The 23987-nt window shown below is 32.0% G+C and overlaps 2 protein-coding genes across 5 annotated transcripts in view; both read left to right on the plus strand.

The window, feature by feature from the left end:
* Positions 1–23987, plus strand: part of MON2 (MON2 homolog, regulator of endosome-to-Golgi trafficking) — a 109513-nt gene that overhangs the window by 22952 nt on the left and 62574 nt on the right. For all 4 annotated transcript variants that reach the window (XM_079139657.1, XM_079139658.1, XM_079139660.1 and 1 more), the window contains 9 exons: positions 1933–2060; positions 3051–3182; positions 8466–8595; positions 9524–9621; positions 10270–10395; positions 13319–13513; positions 20877–21001; positions 21423–21559; positions 22518–22671. In XM_079139657.1, coding sequence (XP_078995783.1) covers positions 1933–2060; positions 3051–3182; positions 8466–8595; positions 9524–9621; positions 10270–10395; positions 13319–13513; positions 20877–21001; positions 21423–21559; positions 22518–22671 — 1225 coding nt within the window. The remainder of the gene's footprint in view (positions 1–1932; positions 2061–3050; positions 3183–8465; positions 8596–9523; positions 9622–10269; positions 10396–13318; positions 13514–20876; positions 21002–21422; positions 21560–22517; positions 22672–23987) is intronic.
* LOC306660940 (protein DBF4 homolog A-like) lies at positions 5479–7037 on the plus strand. Its single transcript, XM_079139688.1, has one exon. The coding sequence runs from the start codon at positions 5630–5632 to the stop codon at positions 6950–6952; it is 1323 nt and encodes a 440-aa protein (XP_078995814.1). The 5' UTR covers positions 5479–5629; the 3' UTR covers positions 6953–7037.

A 23987-nucleotide genomic window follows, 5' to 3' on the forward strand; every position in this document is an offset into this window, starting at 1 on the left:
GCAGAATGTTGTTATTGACTTAGAAGAAAATCTCAGAAACCAGTGAAGTACTCTTTGAAGAAATGAAGTGTTCCCAATACTCTTGATGTTCCTGAGGATGAAGTTGTAAAGAAAACTTCTAAGTGATTAGAAAGCATTGCCATTATTTAATTGGCTTTGATTTTCTTTGTGATGCTATGGGTATGTCTTGAAATAATTGGCATCTTAGGCTCTTAAGAAGATACATTGTTTTTTTCTTTTATGACTCTTCCTGTATTCATCTGAAGACTTTAGATAAACAATTTGAGTTATTTGTTTGTGATAGTGGGTGATCCAATCCAGTGCCTCCTGCATGCTAGACAATTGCTCTACCACTGAGCTACACCCCTAGTCCTTAGGAAGATAGTTTTAAACTACAGATGATCAAGTCCTCTTTTAACTTCATTTATCATCAGGATGTTATTTACCTTAACGAGTGGTGGTATAACTTGTTGGGAAAAATAGTGAACCAGGAATTAAAAGACATATTTTCAAATTCTTGTACCATCTATTTACTGTGTTGCTTGGACCTAATTGTGCTCTATAAACTAGAAGGTTATTGTGATGCTCCAATGAAAAACACAGGCTAATGTCACAAAAATTATGAATGTAACTTGTTATTACTGAAAACAATTTTTCTGAACATTTAATAATAACATAAACATTTAATAATAAAATTCAACAGAGGGGGTAGCTTCAGACTTCAGTGATTCTGGCAGGATTGGCTATGGTAGACTGATTTAATCACTTTAAAAGCTTTATGATTAGCTTTAAAATCATATTTTAATCATATCTATGTTTTGAGACTTTATTATGGAAAATTTGTCTTTAGTTTTGAATGAAAACCTTTGTGCATAAGGAAGTAAGGAAAGAAGGAGAGTGAGCCCTTTGCCAGTCTTATTTGCTATTTTTTTAGTTGTGTTACATCAGTGATTTATACTGACATATAGAGGAACCTTTGTAGAGTATGCTCTAGGAAATTGTAGTCTTAATTTACATAAAAAGAGCTTTGGGAGAAGAAAGATAGGATTTAAACAGTAAAATTAGTGTTAATGTTGGTTATGCACTTTTAATGGTGATTCTGGAGGACTTCTCATTTCTTTTGAAAAATATTCTGAAACTCAGATTTAATTGTGTTTATGACATATCTTGCCTCCTAAAATAATTGATGGAATTAGTATCAAACTCATAATTTAATGTTCTCTTCACATGTTATTTATTCAAATTCCTTGAAAGTGACAAATCTATCTTATTCATCTTTTTGTGGCCTATCAGTAAATGGTTATTGATTTAATTCCATTTTATAAATTTAATAATGTGTAAATCAGTTTGTGCATTTCCTAACCTCCTTCATTTTTGCCACCCCTTTAAATTTCAAGAAGATTTGACTTTGTAAGATTTAAATTAAGATTTGGAGTTATAGTATTTGTATCCAATTAATTTATAGTACTGTTTCAGTAATATGAGGAGAAATGCTATTGTTTTTAATGACGTGTTTATTTCTTGAAAAAGAAATTAGAACTTTATGAATTCAAAGCATATATTGAAATTCTAGGGAGTTTCTGAATCTTCACTCATAAGCATGGTGGGAATGTTGTGCATGCTAAATTCCTATTTATTTTGCCTTCTGTACTATAAGAAGAAATAGCTGAGAATCCATGTCCTTAAAGAATTTATAGCAGAGAAGAATCAAAGGGCAGAGTGTTGGGAAAAAGGCATAGGAAAGCTGTAGTGATGAAGTCTATACTATGCATCCGAAGTATATTAACTCTTATTACTTGATTTTTATTGTGGTGTTTATATTACATAACATGGTTCTTATTAAAGGGTTAATATTGGTTGTAATTACATAAAAATGTATTCCTAAGTATGAATTAGATTTAATAATTTGTCCTATATGTGTTCTAAATAAAGCATTGAAAGAGAACAGCTCAGAGGTTGTACAGCCTTTCCTAATGGGTTGTGGAACCAAGGAACCGAAGATCACTCAGCTATGTTTGGCTGCCATTCAGAGACTCATGTCACATGAAGTTGTGTCTGAGGTAATACAGAGATTTTTATTTGAACTGCACATAGAGTCAGATCTATATCTTCCATACAGAAGAATGAAACATACCTGCTTTTTAATGTAAAAATTTTATAAATAGCAGTATACTTGAAGAAAACAGCTCGTTTAAAATATTGTCAAAATGTCTCCTCTTAAATATTCAAAAAAAATGAATAAGATGATAATTTAGTAATATAGATGATAATTTGGTAATATAGATGATAATTTTAGAATCAAGTAAGTTTTCAATATCATTGAATATTTAATAAAATTCATGTGTTTTTTAAAAGGTAGGAGGGAAAATAATGACTTTTCTAGATTATCTGAAGTGATAATATGTTGTTCATTGACTTAAATATATTGTTTGTATCTAAACTAATGATGGTTAAATAAGAAAAAATATTTCATTACTATGGACCTGCCTCTTGCTTTCAGATGTTAATGGGTCTACCTTAATTTTATACTCCCTAAGTACTACAGTAAAAGTGGTAAATTCTTTTACTCCTGGTATTGCTTCTTAAACAATTTCAGATTGAATTGAGTATATAATGTATTATCAATTTGCATCATATTTTATTTTTATAATGTATTGTAGATAAAAGAAAAATATAAGAAAATATATGTATATAAAATATATAAAACACATAAGAAAAGTAGACTCATCGTTAATTTGTTTATGACCATAACTGGACCAAAAATGCCTGTATTATTTTAGATATTAACTTTGATTTTGACTGGGTATTTCAGAACTGCGTGCTGTTAGTTACTACATTACATTTTTAGGAAATTTTCTTTTTTTAAGAATAAAATTAATTGGTTATAAGTCTCAAACTTGTTGTTTGGATCTATAGATCTAAAAGTATGATTTTTGTTACTATGATCAAGAATTTTCCTCCAGGGGAGGTAATATTTGACCCATTTTCTTCTTTGGGGACCTAAACACCTATTTTACCTGTTGACAATTCTTAAAATAATTATTTTACAGACTGCTGCTGGGAATATAATTAACATGCTTTGGCAGCTAATGGAAAATAGTCTTGAAGAACTTAAGCTACTTCAAACAGTTCTTGTTCTCTTAACTACCAATACAGTAGTTCATGATGAGGCACTTTCTAAGGTAGGAAATCTGTCAGTTTATAAATACTTTGAGACAGTCATTGAATAAGTTGGCTGAAAGAACAAGCCTGTTGCTTTTGAAACCAAAAGGAACTTCCCTGTAGCAACTTCCCTGTGATGATCAGTATTGCACTTTAATAACCATTGATGTCTTTTTCTCTCCAGATTAGAGGTGAAATCATGTCAAGATCCTTAAGCAAAGCCCCTTAGGTACTGCTGATGGGTTTAGTTAAGAATAGAAAAGAGGAAAAGAGAAGTAAGAGGGAAAAATGTGTCATAATGGTATTGTGTCTGGTATTTTAGATCCCCTATGATAGCTCTCTCTTTTCCCCTTTTAAAAATGATTTCATTTGTGTGTGTTATGTAAACTGAACTGTTCAAATCCAGTCTCCTTTCAGCATTTATACTGGGTAAGCCTGCATATGTAATAGTATTTCTCACTTCTCCTCTCCCACCCTTGGAGCATGTGATAGTTGTTTTATTCTTTATTTAACTTTAATTTTTTTTTACATAAGAAAATAAACAGAAGGAAGACTAGTAGAGGAAGAGGAATAGGGGGAGGGATTAAAGGAGAAAAAGAAGAGGCACTGGAGGCTGAAATGGAGCAAATTAAATTCCATGCATGTATGATTATGTCAAAATGAACCCAACTATTGTGTATAACTGTAATGCACCAATAAAATTTAAATTTTAAATTTTTTAAATTATGAAGTATTTCTTTAAGAACAAAGTGCAGTAATATGAAGAATAGTCTTCAATTAATGACTTATTGTCTGAGGATTGTTTTGGACTTTCAATAATAGTTTTATTATAATTTGCATGCTCTTAAGGATAGATAGCCTATGAAGAAGTATACTGTTTTCTTTTCTTTTTCTTTTTTTTTGGGGGTGGTACTGAACCTGGAGGTGCTTACCCACTGAACCACATCCCGAGCCATTTTTAATTTTTTAATTTTGAGACAGGGTCTCACTAAGTTGCTGAGGCTGACCTTGAACTTTTGATCCTCCTGTCTCAGCCTCCTGAGTCACAGGGCTTTCAGGCATGGCCCACTGTGCCTGGCTATTGTCATATTAAACTATGTATATTATCCCAAGTGATTCTATCTGTCTTTTCTAGTTGTTCATTTGATGTTATTTGGTCATTGTGAGATTTTACATAATAGCATATAGTTTATTCTTTCAAGTTCACGTCAGCTGTAGAAAATGTTCACATATTTTTGTATACACTTTTGCATACTGTTCCTCTTGGTTTCTTGCTATCAAATTATTGTTCTTTTACAAGTATTTAAAATTTTGTAAGAGGTTTTCAGTTGTTCTGCTAAAGAAATAAGAACTGATTATAGAGTTTACTTTAGTGTATTAGGTAATTGGAAATGAAATATTTGGGAATGAAAATAAGTATAAAGAAACAATACAAAATTGAGAAATATGAAAACTTCTATATAACTATAAAGTGTGTCTTCCTTTATGTTGAAATATAAAGAATAATGGTATGAAAGACTTCCTTTAAAGTTCTTAATAATAATTAAAGTGATAAGGCATAGAATGTAACCTACTATTTTATTTTTTTCACAAACCACCTCTTTTCAAACTATGAGATTTTTAGAAGAACACATAGGGCAAAATTATTGTGATGTTGGAGGAGGCAAAAATGTTTTAGGGTACAAAATCCATGAACCATAAAATGAGACACAGGAATGGAGGAAAATATTAACAAATATCTGACACAAGGACCTATATCTAGACTATATAAAGAACTCTTATAAAGATTAACTGAGACCTTTACTGCGTGGAGGCCTTGGTGGACGGAAGGAAAGAGGTGGCCGTCCTGTCAACCGGGCGGGAGAAGCCTTGTTTTCGCGGCGGCCTGGCGCCGCACCCGGTCTGGACCCAGTATATAGGTGCCGGGTGGCTGCCATGAACTCCGGAGCCATGAGGATCCACAGCAAAGGACATTTCCAGGCGAGTTGAAGAATTTCTCAGCAAAGATATCAGTTATCTCATTTCAAATAAAAAGGAGGCAAAATTTGCACAAACATTGGGTCGAATTTCTCCTGTACCAAGTCCAGAATCTGTGTATACTGCAGAAACCACTTCACCTCATCCCAGCCATGATGGAAGTTCGTTTAAGTCTCCAGACACAGTTTGTTTAAGTAGAGGAAAATTACTAGTTGAGAAAGCTATCAAGGATCATGATTTTATTCCTTCAAATAGTATATTATCAAATGCCTTATCATGGGGAGTAAAAATTCTTCATATTGATGACATTAGATACTATATAGAACAAAAGAAAAAAGAGTTGTATTTACTCAAGAAATCAAGTACTTCCATAAGAGATGTGGGGAAAAGAGTTGGTATTGGAACACAAAAAACAAGAACAGGAAGACTCAAAAAGCCTTTTGTAAAGGTAGAAGATGTGAGCCAACTTTATAGGCCATTTTATCTTCAAATGACCAATATGCCTTTTATAAACTATTCAATTCAGAAGCCCTGCAGTCCATATGATGCAGATAAGCCATCTAGCATTCAAAAGCAAACTCAAGTTAAACTAAGAATTCAAACGGATATCGATAAATATGGTGGACCCCCAGTCCAACTCCAGTTGAAAGAGAAGAAGAAAAAAGGATATTGTGAATGTTGCTTACAGAAATATGAAGATCTCGAAACACACCTTCTTAGTGAGCAACACAGAAATTTTGCACAGAGTAACCAGTATCAAGTTGTTGATGATATTGTATCTAAGTTAGTTTTTGATTTTGTGGAATATGAAAGAGACACACCTAAAAAGAAAAGAATAAAATACAGCGTTGGATCCCTTTCTCCTGTTTCTGCAAATGTCCTGAAAAAGACTGAGCCAAAAGAAAAGCTTGAATTACAACATATTTCTCAGACAGACTTCAGGGAAAATAGTGTACAGGTGATCAAGCAGAATTTCCTGTATGAAGAAACCCAGGAACCTGAACATAAACTTGTGTTTACTTCAGAATCTATCCCTTGCCCATCAAAAGAATTGAGAGGACTTAATGAGAAAATGATTGGTGAATGTTCTATGTTGAGTGCAGCTGAGAATGACATACGGCAGAATTTCATACAGTTACCCCCACATAAAAATAAGCAGGAATGCATTCTTGACATTTCTGAACATAAATTAATTATAAATGAAAATAACTTAGAAGAACTAAGGGTAGATCACTGTCCATGTAAACTACAGACATCTATACAAGTTCCTTATTTCAATACAGATAATAGTGCATTGCAACCAAAACAAAAGTCAGATACTGCACTTTTTCCAGCAAAAGACCTAAAGGAAAAGGACCTTTATTCAGTATTTGGTGATGCTTCTGGCCTGATAACAATAAATTCAAAAGAACACCTAACAATAAAGGCAAAAACATCATATAGTCCTCCTGAAGAACTCAATGGATGTGACATCAAGAATATGGATAATTTGCCATCTAGTAAAATCCATCGGAAAGTGAGAATATTATTAGGACGAAATAAAAAAGAAAATCTGGAACCAAATGCTGAATTAGATGAGAAAAGAACTGAATTTCTTACTACACAAGAAGAAAACAGAACTTGTAGTTCACCAGTACAGTCTCTACTGGACTTATTTCAGACAAGTGAAGAGAAATCAGAGTTTTTGGGTTTCACTAGCTACACTGAAAATAGTGGTGTATGCAGTGTTTTAGATATTTGGGAAGAGGAAAGTTCAAATAGCGTGTTTACATTTTTCTCTTCCCCTTCAACTTCTACATTTACTGGCTTTTAGTCTTTTAAAATGTATACTTTTTATAAAGTGATAAGGATCATATTCTTGAAATTTTTATAACTATAATTCTTAGGACTTTTTTGCCAACTTTGTTTACAGAGCCAAATGTAAATATTAATAAAGATGATGTTTGTGATTTTTTACAAAATTGAGTACCTGTTATAAAAAATTATAAAATAAATTTGACTCATTAAAAAAAAAAGATTAACTGAGTAAAAAATGAACCAATGATTTTGACACTTGACAAAATAAGATATTCAAATGGTAAGCAAACACATGAAAAGAGGCTCACCATTATATTTTATCAGTGAAATGCGAATTAAAACCCCAAGAAGTCATCATTATATATCCATTATACTAGTTACAGTTTAAAAAGATTGTTTCAAGTCTTGTTGAGGATATGGAATAGTTCTAAACTCATACATACTACTGGTAGGAATGTAAAATTGTAAATCTACTTTGGGATACTGGCAGTTTTTTAAAAATTAAACACGGGCTGGAGATATAGCTCAGTAGGTAGAGAGCCTGCCTTGCATGCACAAGGCCCTGGGTTCAATCCCCAGCACCACAAAAAAAAAAAAAAAAAAGTTAAACGTCATTACCAGATGACCCAGCCATTCCACTCCTGCATGTTTTACCAAGGTAAATGAAGACATGTACTCACAGAGAGTTGCATGTGAATTTTCAAAGGAGTTTTATTTGAAGTAATCAAAAATTGAAAATTACCCAAATCAGTAGGTGAAAGGTTAAGCAAAAGGTGGAATCTACTCAGGTACTGATACACAGAACAGATGAATTTCACAAATATATTTTAAGTGAAAGAAGCCAGACACAATACATAATGAATGAAGTAGTTTATATGAAGTTGTACAGAATTCTAGCTAATCTCTAGAGAAAAAAGCAGATTGGTGGTTAACTGTGGCCAAGGGTGGAGGAAGAGAAGGATTGCAGAGGTACACAAAGAAACTTGATGGAAAGGCTTGTATTCTGATTATGGCTCTATTTTGTGGACCTATGTATCAACCAGAACTCATTAAATTATTTACTTTGAAGGGGTGCAATTTATTGTTGTAAATTATACCTTAATAATGTTGGTTTTTAAAGAAAAAGAATGACTCTTTAAAAACAACTGTACATTTATTTATTTATATACCTAGCAGTTTATATAGTTTTTCTCCAAATGATTTAATGATACAACAAATATTGAATATTTGCTATTTACAAAGCAAGTCCTTCTGGGGAAATAAAGATGTGATTCATTATTATACACATTAAAAGAATCAAATTTTTTAAAAAGTGTATTTCACTTTACATTAGCTAATCTTACTTGGTTATATTAGTTAGTGAGAGATTATTTTTAAATCTGAGTTTTTGTATTTTATTGTATAAAAGGGTGAGATTCTGATCTGATTGAAAGTTATACATAAATGATTTAATTTGAGGTTACCTTTAATAAGGCTAATGACCATGCTCTTCAGTCTTATTTCACACTAAATGAAAATTGTTTTTGTAGGCAATTGTTCTTTGTTTTCGATTACACTTCACAAAAGATAATATTACAAATAACACAGCTGCTGCTACAGTGCGACAAGTTGTTACTGTGGTTTTTGAGAGAATGGTTGCTGAAGATGAACGATACAGAGGTAAAGTGATGAAAGTTGATTCCTTTTGATTTGGAATGGTTCTTACATGCATGATTTCATTTTCATTAATTTTCAACATTTCCCTGTGAGCACAGATTATCTAAAAACTAGAAAAGTTTTTAAAATATTTGTTGTAAAACATTATTATTGTGAATAACAGCAATTTTTAAAATTTATTTATTTTAAATAAATAATACCTTAGAAGTAAGCTTTTTCTTTTCATTTTTATTTCTAATGCATGCATAATTTTGTACTGAAGATGATAGTTTCACATTTTTAACCAAATACTGCATTGCTTATATTTTTACCCAAATATTACACCCTGTGGATTTTTCATGTTTTTTTTTTATCTATATAATTTAAAATTTGATAGCTACATTGTATTTTTTGGCTATTTAGTGAACTAATATTCTGTTGGATATTTGCATGGTATTTGATTTAGAGCTGTTTTGAGTGCTAAGTTGGGAAACACCATTCTAGTTGATTCTTAGCCAGTGAATACCTATAGCTGACAGCTTAATAATGGCAGATCAGTCTGTTAATTCTCTTGAAGTTGAGATGATAGAAGAACTAACTGTAAGTTAAGCTTTTTTATATTTATTTGATAAAGGCACATTGAAATATAATGTGAATTTTAAACCTCTGAGACAAAGAGGACAAAAAATGCTATATTAGGAAAATTAAATGCATGGACAAGATATGAAGCTTATTAAAGTGATTATAAGATAACGAAGAGTGATTTTTTTGGCATTTTGTATAAAAATAGATCCTCATTTATGTTTTCCTTTTGGGAACATAGTTCTGAAGTTACAATTAAAGTTTATAATCATATAAATAAATAATTTATTTTAAATATACCCTTTAAACAGAATATAAGATTATTAAAGGCCATTATGAACTCCTAAAACCTATCCTATTTTGATTGCAGATATTATAGAACAGCCAGTACTGGTGCAAGGAAATAGTAACAGAAGATCTGTCAGTACCCTCAAACCTTGTGCTAAAGATGCATATATGCTTTTCCAGGTATTTCAGTTGATAAAAATAATTTTTATTATAGAATATAGTTTTGTATGACTTTCATTTTAGAATTTTATATCTAATTTAGGTTTTAGTTTGAAAATTTAAAGTCTATTTTCAAAGTAGGTATTAAAATAGTTCTAAAAGATTGAAAAATAACTTACATTTACAATATAGCTAATTAACATGATAGAATATTACAACTTACTTTAAGGAAATGAAAATGTATTAAATCCAGAACTAGAGAGTAGGTATATGAGGGATGACTACAAAAAAATATTCTTTCAACAAAGAAAATTTAAGTAATAAACCTGTGGTCTATCCTATATAATTTGATACATTGCCTGCTTTTTATGTTATTTTTCATGAATGGTTTTAAGTAATGTAAAATTCATCTGTACTGAAAATTTTAATTTTCATTCAAAACATTAGATTCATTTAAAACATTAGATTCATTTATCTATCTACTGTATATTGTTAGTAGTTATATGAATCTATAGATGTTTACCTATACAATCTATCACATATACAATTTAAATTATCGTGCCTTCATTTCTAAGGAAGGAAGGTTTTCTTTTTTAATTTTGTAAATTGTGAGTTTTTGGAAAGTACATTTCCTCCTAGCACATGAAATTGTTTGATTTATTTTTGTAGGATCTTTGTCAATTGGTTAATGCTGATGCCCCTTACTGGCTAGTAGGCATGACAGAAATGACTCGGACATTTGGCCTTGAATTGCTTGAGTCAGTCCTCAATGATTTCCCACAAGTCTTTTTACAGGTAAACCATTGATAGTATTTTTTAAGAAAATGAATTTTTAGTTTTTTCACAGATATGTTTCAAAAAAACAGCACATATTTTTTTCACATTAATAGATGCAAAGAGCTGGGGATTGTGGCTTAGTGGTAGAGCACTTGCCTAGAACATGTGAGGCGCTGAGTTCGATTCTCAGCACCACGGATACATAAATAAATAATAAATAAATAAATAAACAAAAATAAAGGTATTGTGTCCATCTACAATGAAAAATATTTTTTAAAAGGTGCAAAGACTTAAAAGCCTTAGAGTTTAGACATAATAATTTAGTATTTTTTTTTTATGCTGGAGATTGAACCTAGGTGTTCTTTACACTGAGCTATGTCCCCAGTCTCTTTTATTTCTTATTTTGGGACAGTATCTTTAAGTTGCTGAGGGTCTTGCTAAATTGCTGAGGCTGGCCTTGAACTTGCGTTTTTTAACTACAATCTTGCTCCTTTTCCTACCATGGTATTTCCCTCCCTAAGTAATACAGTTTGTCCATTGTTCTTACATACAAAATGTGTGAATCAAGTGCTAAATTGTGTAAGATCTTTTTTGGCCTGAGACTTGGAGCTGAAATTACTTTTATATGGTTCATAATTTTTGTTATACATTAAACAACTATTAACTGCTTTTGGTGATAATGAATAATATTTGCTGATGATTGCTTTCTTCATGGTACAGTAGAAACAGTAGATATAATTTGTCCAATAGCTGTGTGTAAAATGATTGTCATAATAACCAGTATTGTTTGACTATCATTTAAATGCTATGTGCCAGATTTCTTACACGATATTCTCTTTAATTTCCCCAAATGCTCAGAAGTGCCAGTTGTTCCTGTTGTTCATATGAGGAAACTATACTATGACTTGCAGAAAGTTAAATACTTTGTCCAAGATTTCATAATTCATATAAGTGATGGAACTGGAATTTGAACTTGTAATGTCAACCAAACTCCAAATTAGTTCCTCTTCTTACCCCTTCTTTTTTATTTACATCCCATATCCAGTCATTATCTTCAAACCTGGAATGCTTTTCTTCCGTTTGGTTTACTGTCTTATTTCTTTGAGTATTTGCTCAGTGATCTACTTACCAGACATTTCTTCCCTAACCACTTTGTGTAAAATGGCACACTTTTTTTTTTATGTCAGCACCCTTATTTTTCTAATCCTTCTTTATTTTATAGCACTCATTACTTCCTGATATATAATACATATTCAAATTTATTATACCCACAAAATTCCTACTTTATTTTATTCTTCCTACTGTAATACAGAGAGATAAAATAATTCTTCTTGGAAGATCCTAGAATTTAGTCTGGAAAATATTTTTCAAAAATAGACATTAGTTTTCTTTTACTCATCATTCATATTCACACATATAACAAAAATTTACCAGTTACAGTATGTTGGTCTATGTTCCATGCAAATAATATGACTGATAAAAATCCTTGTCCTTATGACCCATAAAAGTCTAATGAAGAGAAAGGTATTAACTGCTCAGGAAAATTTTTTTTTTTTTTTAAATTCTGTGCACATAAATACCATGGGTACCAAATTTGGTAGAGGAGTGGTTGAATAGAGGAACTGATGCTTAAGCTTGTACTTGAAAGATGCAGAGTAGTAAGTTAGATTTAGGCAAAATGGAAAAAAGAATACTTTGTGCAGAATGTATTTCAAGAGCAGTTACCTTAGGATAGGGACTGTTTTCCTTTCTAAAAAATAAGCTAGACGTTAGGGGCATTGAAAATTTTAATTAAATTTTTAATTAAATTTTTCAAAAAATTTTTTAATTTTTTGAACTTAACTCTGTAACCCTTTCTCTGGCACAGTGCCTAGCAAGTAATTGGTGCATCAGTAAGTGAATTAGTTTAGTAGGTGATGAAAAATGCAGTCTCAGAGACGACTTCTAGCTTTTTGGCCCAAGCAGTTAATGATTTGCTAAGACGAAGTACTCTGTGGACAGAATTTTTATCATAAGGAATACATAATTTAGTTTTGTACGTATTCACTTTGGGGTGTCTGTGAGACATGGAAAATGTTATTTGAACTTACATGGATTTACATGCATCTTGAGGTTTGGGGCTAAGACTTATTTTCCTTTTCCATAAGATTAAAAAGATTAGTTTGGATGATTTTTCTGATTCTTCCTTTGTTTATAATGACTTCAGTGAAATTTGGGTGATTCAAACACCAAAATAAAATATATTTGAAGTTAATCATTAAGTGCAGATCATGCCTTATATTGTCACTAAAATGAGACTACTCTTAAGTAAAACAGAGAATGAACAAATTAAGGGAGCTTTTTGCATAATATATAATGACTACAAATGAAATTTAAGAATTTTTTACAAAATTCCCATCTTATAAAATTGTGCTAGGTTGTCATTGTATATTTTACCAGCTTGTGTTCTGTTCAAGTAATCCAAGTAGCACAAAGCCATGTTATTAAATCTTCTGTGCATGAATGGGATTGTTCTTTGCAAAATGAGATTGATGAACCATGTAACCTATTCTACTTTATTAATCAGGTTTTTACTCCTCAGTTATCTATTTTAAATGCTGTGTTTGCTTATATTTGTTTAATCTATTTTCTTTGTTTTAAATCACCAATATCTAACTAAAAGTTTCTAGTGATAAGCACCATTTCCTCAACTCTAAAAATCATTCATGTTTCTTTTTAATATGAATCATTTAAGAAACTCTTGAAATACTGATATTTTGTTCTAAGACTCCTTAACAGCAATGTAAGTTTCAAATATGTGTGCAACTTATAAAATAATACAATATAAACTTAAAATTTTAAGCTAAATTATTTATACTGATTAAGTTTTACTTGCTAGCAAGACTGTTTTAGAGGTATTGAGTACAAACTAAGTTAATTCTGTTTTCTTCTTTGCAAATAGCACCAGGAATTTAGTTTCCTTCTCAAAGAAAGAGTATGTCCTCTTGTGATAAAGCTCTTTTCTCCAAATATAAAGTTCAGACAAGGTTCAAGCACTTCATCTTCCCCAGCACCTGTTGAAAAACCATATTTTCCTATCTGTATGCGATTGCTGAGAGTAGTTTCTGTCCTGATTAAGCAGTTTTATAGTCTTTTGGTAAGTGCTATTTTCCATACATGTTTGTATATATAATTATGTGCAGTGCAGTGCTTTTTAAAGAAAGTGGTTTATTTGTGGCATTAGTTTTTTCAATTCAGTTTGATGGAATTTTTTTTTAATATATACAAGTATTCTCTCAGGTACTCTAAAATTTCATTCTGTCCTTCCTTGAATCATGTTTGCATTTATATAGTGTGGATAATGTATGTCAAGGAGAGTGATAGCATGTTATCTCAAAGCAGCATAGGATTTATGTTTTAAGAATTCAGCTTTTTATGCAATTCATAATAGCCAAGTTATGAAGTCAAATTAAGTGCTTATTCACAGATGAATGGATAAAGAAAATATGGTATATCTATACCATGGAGTATTACTCAGCCCTATAGAAGAATGAAATTATGGATTTGCCAATAAATAATGGAACTGGAGACTTCCATGCTAAGTAAAATAAGCCAGATCCAAAATTAAAGGTCACATGTTTTCTCAGATATGCAGAAACTAGTCCAAAATAAGGAAAAAAAGAAAAAAGAAAAGGTAGGGGGAATTCCATCAAAATAGAAAAATCTGTGGAGTAGAGGAACGGGATTGAGGAGGAAGGAGGAAGACTGGATAAGGGAAGAACAGAGGATTGAATCTGAATCTGAATCTACCACAGTGAATCTTGCCATTATATGTAACCACAAGGCACTGCTTAAAAAGACTATACTAGCAGAAAGATCAGTAGAGTGGAGGGAAGAAAATAGGGGGAAGGAAGAGAGGAAGAAAAGGAGAAATATCGGGGATAGAATTAAAGCAAATTATATTCCATATTTTTATAATTATGTCAAAATGAATCCCAATGTTATATATAGTACTAATAAAAAATGTAAATGAAAAAAGGAGAGGGACTCAGTAAAATGCGATATTCATGTTCACATTTCTCACTATTATTAAAATTGGAGTTGTCTTTATTAATATAGTTAGGGATATTTTCATGTTTCTAAGATGAAAGTTGAAGATTCTAATTTTTTTCTTGCAGTTGTTACAGAAATAAATTCTAAATAATTTGTAAAAAAAAAAAAAGAATTCAGCTTTTTAGCTAATTGTCTATATCTCATTTGAAGGATAATTAAAATTATAGTATCCAGTGTATTCTGCTTTTATTTATACTATCATATGTGTTCACAAATTAAAGCAAATTTATTAAATATTTGGTGGGAGTTAGGATTAGAAATTGAATTTTTTAAAAATTTTTTCCATTTTATGTATTTTTGCATAACTTTATGATATGGAATGTGTTGTGATATTCTTGAACATAATGCTATTACTGTTCTTATTTACTCTTAAACATTCAAATGGTATTTCTCAGAAAATGATGCATTGTTTCTTTTTAGTTTTATGAGTCAATTTGCCATCTTATAATATTTTAGTCTTTATAACCTTTGTTTTAATGAACAAAAATAGACAACACAATAATAGTAAGAGACTTCAGTATCTCACTTTCTATAGTGTGCAGAACAAGTGGACATAAGACCAGTAAGATCAGTAGGGAAACCAGAGGGCTTGAGCAACACTGTAAACCAATTGGACTTAAGAGACATATGTAGAATACTGAACCCAGCATTAGCAGAACAATCTTCTCAAGTGCACATGGGACATTCTCCAGGACAGAGCACATGTTAGACCATATAAGACAAATTTAAGTCTCAACAGGTTTAGGAAGATTGAAATCATACTAAGCATCTTCTTTGACAACAGTGGAATAAAACCAGAAATTGATAGAAGAAAACAGGGGAAAAGAAAAAGTCACAAACATGGAAATTAAACAATTTTTAATTAACCAATGGTTCAAAAAATAAATACGAAGAAAAATTAGAATGTATGTTGAAACAAACGAAAATGAAAATACAACTATTGGGTGCCACAAAAGCACTACCAAGAGAGAACTTTATGACAATGAACATCTACATTAAAAAGGAAGAAAAATCTAAAATCAGCACTTTTAACTTTATACCTCAAGGAATAAAAAAAGTGAACAGTCTAAATCCAAAGTTAGCAGAAGGAAGGAAATAATAAAAATCACAGCATAGATGAAATGAGGAATAGAAAAATGGAGACTCAGTGAAACTAAGAGTTGGTTTTTGTAAATATTGATGAAATTGTCAAACTCTTAGCAAGACTAAACAGAATACTTAAGTAATTAATTTCAGAAATGAAAGAGAAGACAACTGATACCACAAAAGTATAATTATAAAAGACAACTACGAATAGCTATACAACAAATAATTATATAACCTTGAAGAAATAAATTTCTGAAACAATCTACCAAGATGGAATCACAATAAAAAATTTGAATAGAATCATAAGTAGTAAAGAGATTGAATCAATAATCAAACCCCTGATAACAAAGAAAAGCCCAGGACAGATGGCTTCACAGGCAAATTTTATCAAACATTAAAAGTAGAATTAACACCAGTCTGTCTCAAAAATCTTCCAAAGAATTGAAGAGAAGAAAATACTTCCAAACTCACTTTAGGAGGCTAATATTGCCTTGATTCCAAAGTCAAAGGTATTACAAAAAACTACATATCAGCATCCCTGATGAATATTACAGCAAAAATCTCCAACAAAATATAAGGAAACCAAATTCTGTTGCACATTAAAAGATCATTAATGACTCAGGTGGGATAAATTCCTGGATTGCAGGGTGCTCTAACATAGGGAAATCAGTTCATGTAGTCTACCTTGTGATTTTGTTTGTCATGTAAGAAAACCACATGAACTTCTCAGTTGATTTAGGAAAAGCATTTGATAAAATTCATTACCCTTTTGAAATGATAATACTCAGAAAACTAGGAAATGAAGTAAACTACTTCAACATAATAAAGACTATGAAAAATCAGTAACTAATATCATAGTCAAAACTTTAAAGCCTTTCCTCTAAGATTAGGAACAAGACATGGTTGCCTGTAGTTATCACTTCTATTCAACATAGTTCTAGAAGTCCTAGCCAGAGCTATTGGGAAAGAAAAAGAAATAAGAGTAATCAAAACCTGAAAGGAAGAAGCAAAAATATCTGTTTGCAGATGACATGATCTTATATTTAGGTAACCCTAAAGAATCTGTACAACACAATTTATTAGAATTCAGCAAAGTTGTAGGATCCACAATCAACATGCAAGTCAGTTGTGTTTCTGTACACTAACAGTGAACAATTCAAGAAAGAAATTAAGAAAGCATTTCTGTTGATCATTGAATTAAAAAAATACAATACTTACATATAAACTTAACCAAGCTGACCAAAAACCTGTACAGTAAAAGTCATAAAATCTTGGTGAAAGAAAAACACAAATGGGAAAACGTCCAGTATTCATGATTGGAAGACTTAATTTTGTTAAAATGTCCATACTACCCAAAGTGATCTATAGATTCAGTGCACTGTGTATAAAAATTCCAACAGCATTTTTTATAGAAATATAAGAATCCATTCTAAAATTTGTAGAATCTCTAAGTACCCTGACTTGTCAAAATGATGTTGAGAAAGAACGATTTGATCTTACACACTTCCTGATCTTAAAGCATATTGTAAAACTACAGTAATCAAAATAGTTGGCTACTGGTACAAGGGCACCAAGACCATTGAAGAGGATAGAGAGCTCAGAAATAAGCCCTTGCATATATAGCTAAATGATCTTCAGTACGAATGCCAAGATCACTCAGTGGGGAAAGGACAGCCTCTTCAACAGTAGAGCTAGAAAAGTTACATCCACATGCAGAAGAATGAAGTTGGATCTTTACTTTATATCACATATTAACATTCAAAATGGATATACTACTAGAAGACTTAAAATCAAAAAGTTTCTTTAAAAAAAAAAAAAAGCCTTGGGGAAAATATTTATGATATTGGATTTAGCAATGATTTCTTGGCTGACACCAAAAGCAAAAGTAGACAAATGGGATTGTATCACATTTTAAAAACTCCTACCATTCAAAGGAAGGTGTCAACAATTTGAAAAGGCAGTTGTGTGTGTGGTACTGGGGATTGATCCCAGGAGCACCCTACCACCAAGTTATATCCCCAGCCCTTTTTATTTTGTATTTTGAGACAGGTTCTCACCAAGTTACTGAGGCTAGCCTTGAACTTGCAATTCACCTGCCTCAGCCTCCTGAGTCCCAGAGATTAAAGTTATATACCACCATGCCTGACTCAGAAAGGCAATCTTTAGAACAAGAGAAAATATTTACAAGTCATATGTCTGATAAGGGGTTAATATCCGGAATTTATAAAAAACTATAACTCAGCGACAAAACCCCCCGGTAACTTAATTAAAAACAGGCAAAGGACATGAATAGACATTTCTCCAAAGATATACAGATATCCAACAAACTTGTGAAAAGATGCTCAACCTGTTTAACCCTTTGAGCAATGCAAAGCAAAACAATAGTAAGATATCACCTCATACCCAATAGGATGGCCACTATGAAAAAAAGAAAAAAGAGGAAGCAAAAAAAAAAAAAAAAATAGAAAATAGCAAGTGTTGGCAAAGATAGGGAAAAATTGGAACCTTTGTGTACTATTGGTGGGAATGTAAAATGGTGGAACTACTTTGGAAAAGTATGGTAGTTTCTCAAATTAAAAATAGAATTACCAGCTTTTCACAACTGGTTTGCTGCTAAAACCCATGTGTTGTGAAAACCACCACTAAATCAGAATCAAAAGGGGAAAGGAAAAAACTCACATCAACATTGTTGTCATTGGACACGTAGATTCAGGCAGGTCTACCACTACTGACCATCTGATCTACAAATGTGGTGGGATTGACTAAAGAACTATTGAAAATTTTGAGAAGGAAACTGCTGATAGATAAGGGCTTCTTCAAGTATTCCTGGGTCTTGGATAAACTGAAAGCTGAGTGTGAGCATGGTGGTATCATTGACATCTTCCTGTGGAAATTTGAGACCAGCAAGTATTATGTGACTATCATTGATGCCCCAGGACACGAGACTTTATCAAAAACATGATCACAGGCTCATCTCAGGCTGACTGTGCTGTCCTGATTGTTGTTGCTGGTGTTGGTGAATTTGAAGCTGGTATCTCCAAGAATGGGCAGACCCATGCATTCGCTCTGGCTTACACACTGGGTGTGAAACAACTAATTGTTGGTGTTAACAAAATGGATTTCACTGAGCCACCCTGTGGTCAGAATAGATATGAGGAAATAATTAAGGAAGTCAGCACCTACATTAAGAAAATTGGCTACAACCCTGACACAGTAGCATTTGTGGCTAATTTCTGATTGGAATGATGACCCGTTGGAGCCAAGTTTTAATATGCCCTGGTTCAAGGGATGGAAAGTCACCCATAAAGATGGCAGTACCAATGGAACCACACTGCTTGAAGTGTTAGATTGCATCCTGCCACGAGCTCATCCAACTGACAAGCCTTTGCACCTGCCCTTCCAGGATGTCTACAGAATTGGTGGAATTGGTACTATCCCTGTGGGCCGAGTGGAGACTGGTGTTCTTAAGCCTGGCCTGGTGGTCACCTTTGCTCCAGTCAATGTCACAACTGAAGTAAAGTCTGTTGAAAAGTACCATGAAGCTCCAAGTGAAGCTTTTCCTGGAGACAGGCTTCAGTGTCAAGAACATGTCCATCAAAGATGTTCATTGTGGCAGTGTTGCTGGTGACAGCAAAAGTGACCCGGCAGTGGAAGCAGCTGGTTTCACTGCTCAGGTGATTATCCTGAACCATCCAGGCCATATCAGTGCTGGCTATGTCCCTGTACTGGATTGTCACACAGCTCACATTGCTTGCAAGTTTGTTTAACTGAAAGAAAAGATTGATCACTGTTCTGATCAAGCTGAAAGATGGTCCTAAAATTTTCAAATCTGGTGATGCTGCCATTGTTCATATGGTTCCAGGAAAACCCATGTGTGTTGAGAGCTTCTTAGACTATCCTTTTTTGGCTTTTTGCTGTCCCTGATGTGAGGCAGACAGTTGCTGTGTGTATCATCAAAGCAGTGAACAAGAAGGCTGCTGGAGCTGGCAAGGTCATCAAGTCTGCCCAGAAAGTTCAGAAAGCTAATGAATGTTACCCCTAACACCTGCTACCCTAGTCTTGATCAGTGGTGGATGAACAATTTCAGAACTTTTTGTCTCAATTGGCTGTTTAAGTTTTGTAGTAAAAGACTGGTTAATGATAACAATGCATTGTAAAACCTTCAGAAGGAAAGGAGAATGTTTTGTGGACCATTAGGTTTTTGTGTGTCGCAGTTTTAAGTTATTTTTAAAATAAGTACTTTTTAATGGAAGCAACTTGATCAAAACTCTGTCACAGAATTTTGAGACCCATTAAAACAATAGTTTAATGAGAAAAAATAAAAATAGAATTACCATGTGATCCTGCAGTTGAGTTTCTGGGTAGATAATCAAAAGAAAATATGATGTGAAAGAAATATTTGCACACTTGTGTTCATTGAAATATTTTCTGCAATAGCCAAGAAGTGGAAACAGTTCAAATGTTCATTGACAGAACAATATTATTTAGCCATAGAAAACAGTTCATCCTGTCAGTGGACTTTTGAGGACATTATGCTGAGTAAAACAGGCCCTTCACAAAAAGACAAATAGTGTATGACTCCTTCAGTATCTAGAGTAGTCAGATTCTAGAGACAAAATTCCATGATTTCCATGGACTGAAGAATGCAGCGTCAGTCTTAAATGGGTGTAGAATTTCAGTTTCAAGTTATAAAAGTTGTAGAGATCTATTATACAGCAATGTGAATATAGTTAACACACTACTGTTCTGTACACTTAAATATCATTAAAAGAGTGAGTTTTATATTAGGTATTTTTACCATAATAGGTATATTAGGTATTTTTACCATAATTAATTTTTAAAGTGTCAACAAGATAGTAAAAGTGAAAATAATTAGGATATAGAAATGTCAGTCAGTATGGAGAGTCAAGAGATTTTTAAAAAGAGAAATAAATATAAGGACCAGTCGAGCTAAATTATTGCCAGGCCATGTAGTAGTCAAGTCAAAGTGTTCAGAAAATTTTTATTGTGATGAGGCCAACTGAATACCGCTTCCCTACTTGTTCCCTGAAGAGGACTTAATGGTGTGCTGTGCTTTCTACAGAATAGGATAAAGGATTACCTGTGTTAGTAGAATACTAGTGTTTTTAGGGATATACTTAAGGAGACACTATGATCATTTTTATTGTTAACTTTTCCTTACAATTCTCTTTTTCTCCAGTCATTAAGAATTTTTATTTGAAATCTAAAAGATTTTATTGTCCATGGCTCTAAGAGTAAGAATGTAGTATTTTATTATTTTCTTTGATTCAAACAGATATTAAAAACCCTATACTTTTTAGGTAACTGAATGTGAAATATTTCTGTCACTTCTGGTGAAATTTCTGGATGCAGATAAACCCCAGTGGCTACGAGCTGTTGCAGTGGAATCAATACACAGACTGTGTGTGCAGCCTCAGCTATTAAGGTAAAACCTCAGAAATATTTCATTAAATGGATAGGTTAATAAACTCATAGTAGGTTAGTAAACTAGTGGGAATATTTTAAGTATTCCCAAGTATTAGTGATTTTTAAACAGAAAATTTATATAATATATATATGAAGGGACAGGGTGGAGGCATGACAATGAATGAAGTCAAAACATGTGGTTAATGATTGCCATCTCTCTGAATTTGCTGTGTAAATACAGCCAAGATTATTTTTTTTAGAACGTTGACTTCAATATGAACCTTTGTCCAAAATTGGTAAAATTACTCAGGTATGATGAAGAATCTTTTGAATATGATATTAAAAGTACTATAACAGCATTACTTGCTTTAAAAAAAAAAACTTAATTGTTTTAATGCATTCAAATTTTTTTCTCAGAAACATTTAAAATGATTTTATAGGTCATTCTGTCAGTCCTATGATATGAAACAACATTCTACCAAGGTTTTTCGAGATATTGTGAATGCACTGGGATCATTTATACAGTCCTTGTTTCTTGTTCCTCCTACTGGAAATCCTGCTACAACCAACCAAGCTGGTAAAGCATATTCAAATTTTGTTTTTATGTTCTGCCATAATTTACAATATTCACTGTTCTGAGAGGATTTGTTTTAAAAATTCTATCTAGAGAAATTTGGATTAAGTAAATATATTCATAGTACATTTATATTTAACAAATAATTTCATCTCACTATGACACTTATGTTTATTTTCTTTTCCAGAGTAGATTTTCTTGTCTGATATACTTTTTTTTAGTATATGTATGTTTTTTTAATTGTCAATGGAAATATATTTTATTTATTTATTTATATGTGGTGCTGAGAATTGAACCCATTGCCTCACACATGCTGGACAAGTGCTATACCACTGAACTACGACCCTAGCCTGTCTGGTATACTTTTGGTTCCTCTAATCACATGAGGACAAACGTTTAGATGCCATTCTTCATTTTAGAAGAACCTTCATTTGATTCCTTTCATTAAAGAGACTATTTAGCAGGTTTCTCAGTCTCTTTTTTTAACAAAAAGTGTTAACATGATTCAAGTTTGTTTGCAAATCAGTGTATGACTTGTTTCCTTTTACCTTCTTTATCACTTTGTACTATCTGATTGATAGACTTTGTATTTTTTTATTCCTACCTTTGATAAAAAGAGGTCCAATTCAAAATATAATAAAAAAATTTGTCCAGGGCAACCTCTGTCAAGTCCTCTCTCACCCTGAGGGGGTTCTGTCTCTTTTCTTCTCATTTAAACAAATCCTACTCTTTAAAAATTTTTTCCATATTTTTACTTACTCTAAAAGCTTTTGTTTAATAAAGTAAGTAGTTTCTTAGGGAAATAGATTTATCTAGTAGACGGAATAGGATAATAAATTTCTTTTATACGTATAGTACCTATACTACAGAAAAGAATTCGAAGATTGACCAGGTGTTTAAATACTATTGATTTGTATCAAGTAGTAAATTGGTATCTTTGCTTGCCCCCCTTATCTAATAGGAAATAATAATTCAGGTGGCCCAGTCTCAGCTCCAGCTAACTCAGGAATGGTGGGAATTGGTGGAGGTGTTACTTTGCTACCAGCATTTGAATATAGAGGAACTTGGATACCTATTCTGACGGTAACAGTTCAAGGCAGTGCTAAAGCCACCTAGTAAGTAGTGGTGATATTATTTTATAAGGAACAAAATATTGTTAGAAATGATATTTGATTGTAAAATGCTTCTGTATGCATTATATTTTAAATTTAAACCTAATATTTCTAATGTATTTTAGAGCTCATTTGCTGTTGTCAATTTTGAGAATTTTATTTAGGACTGAATTTTGTTTGTTTTCTTTTGTGCTGTTTATAGACTGTTAACAGGATTATAAAACAAAATGTGATTTATTTACCAATGAACCTACTCAAGTTTCCTGCATAACTTTTTGGATCAAGCTTATGGCTTGGTTTCAGACTTTTTAGACTTAGGTCTTCTAATATTAATTGAACCATGTTTAGAAAATTAATCATTTTTTAATCTAATATCTCTCATCTATAAGATGGAAGTACTGGTATCCTACGTGTAAGGAATGTTATTTTAAATAATTAGTCTCAACATTACAGTTAAACACATGGGAACTCTGGTTTTTAATGTATTAAAACTCTTGAATGAATGCCATGTCTGCTATTTTTTGTTATTAGCCATCAGTTTAACAAATAAATATTTAGCAATGTATTTTTTAAAATATTTTTTTAGATATTGATAGATGTTTGTTTTATTCATTTATTTATATGAGGTGCTGAGAATCAAACCCAGTGCCTCAGTGCCTTGCACAGTCTAGACAAGGGCTCTACCACTGAGCCACAACCCAGCCCTCAGCAATGTATTATTGATTTTTCTTAAGGCTTAGTAAAATGCAATACTAATAGCAATAAAGCAACTAGTAACATGGGTTTAACATTGCTTTATTTACTGTAAGTCAGTTACTGATATACTTTGAATAATTGTTATATATAATTAAAATACTATTCTGATGATAGTAAATCAAAAGTTAAAATGTAAAAGAAAAATCTAAGTAGTATAAATCTAAATTTTTCTGGCATGTTAGTCTGCATCGTATCATTATTTCGATACTTTATGCTTCTTGTTTTTGTCTAAAATTGTAAAATTATAGAATCATAGAGGACTGAAATATTTGAAATAGAATTCATTGTACATTTATAAGACATCAAAGTTACTTTGTCTCATGTTGCCTTTACTTTGGTTAAAAAAAAAAAAAAAGCTAATGACTGAAGTGTACTAGAGAGTCATATTATAAAAGAATTGGATTACTAGCACCAAAGGAGACATTAATAATTGTCTAGATAGTTCATCTCATTTTTTAAACTGACACAAAACAAAACCAACACAGAATAAAATTTTAGCTCTCATGGAGCTTACATTTTACTGAGTGAGGTAGTAAATAAAAACACAAACATATACTAATATG

This window comes from Sciurus vulgaris (assembly GCF_902686455.1).
Source record: "Sciurus vulgaris genome assembly, chromosome: 5".
NCBI lineage: Eukaryota > Metazoa > Chordata > Mammalia > Rodentia > Sciuridae > Sciurus > Sciurus vulgaris.